Genomic DNA, 295 nt, shown 5'->3' on the forward strand with positions numbered 1-295 from the left:
TTTAATGGGGGGGGGGGGTGGGGGGGGGACACACGGGGCCGGGGTCGCCCCCGCGTCAGGAGAAGTCTCGCAGGAAGGCGGCGTGGAAGCGAGTGAGGGCAAGCAGCACCCGCTCCAGCGTCTCGGCCGGCAGCAGCAGCGACAGCCTGGGGGGGCCGTGGGGGGGCCGTGGGACCCCCTCCACCCAGCCCTGTTCTCCCTCAACCACCACCCGGTGTCCAAACCCAGTGGTCCCCACCTCCTCCTGCTCCCCAGCCCCACCATTGGTGACATCCCCGTGTTCCAACTTCAACTG

General features: G+C 70.2%; 1 protein-coding gene across 1 annotated transcript in view; it reads right to left on the reverse strand.

The window, feature by feature from the left end:
- Window positions 1-55: 55 nt before the first annotated feature.
- Window positions 56-295, reverse strand: part of GPT (glutamic-pyruvate transaminase (alanine aminotransferase)) — a 12,153-nt gene continuing 11,913 nt past the window's right edge. Inside the window, exon 14 of the mRNA XM_010569328.1 lies at window positions 56-292. Coding sequence (XP_010567630.1) covers window positions 56-292 — 237 coding nt within the window. The remainder of the gene's footprint in view (window positions 293-295) is intronic.

The sequence above is a fragment of the Haliaeetus leucocephalus genome, unplaced genomic scaffold (genome assembly GCF_000737465.1).
Source record: "Haliaeetus leucocephalus isolate CR32 unplaced genomic scaffold, Haliaeetus_leucocephalus-4.0 Scaffold271, whole genome shotgun sequence".
Taxonomy (NCBI): Eukaryota; Metazoa; Chordata; class Aves; order Accipitriformes; family Accipitridae; genus Haliaeetus; species Haliaeetus leucocephalus.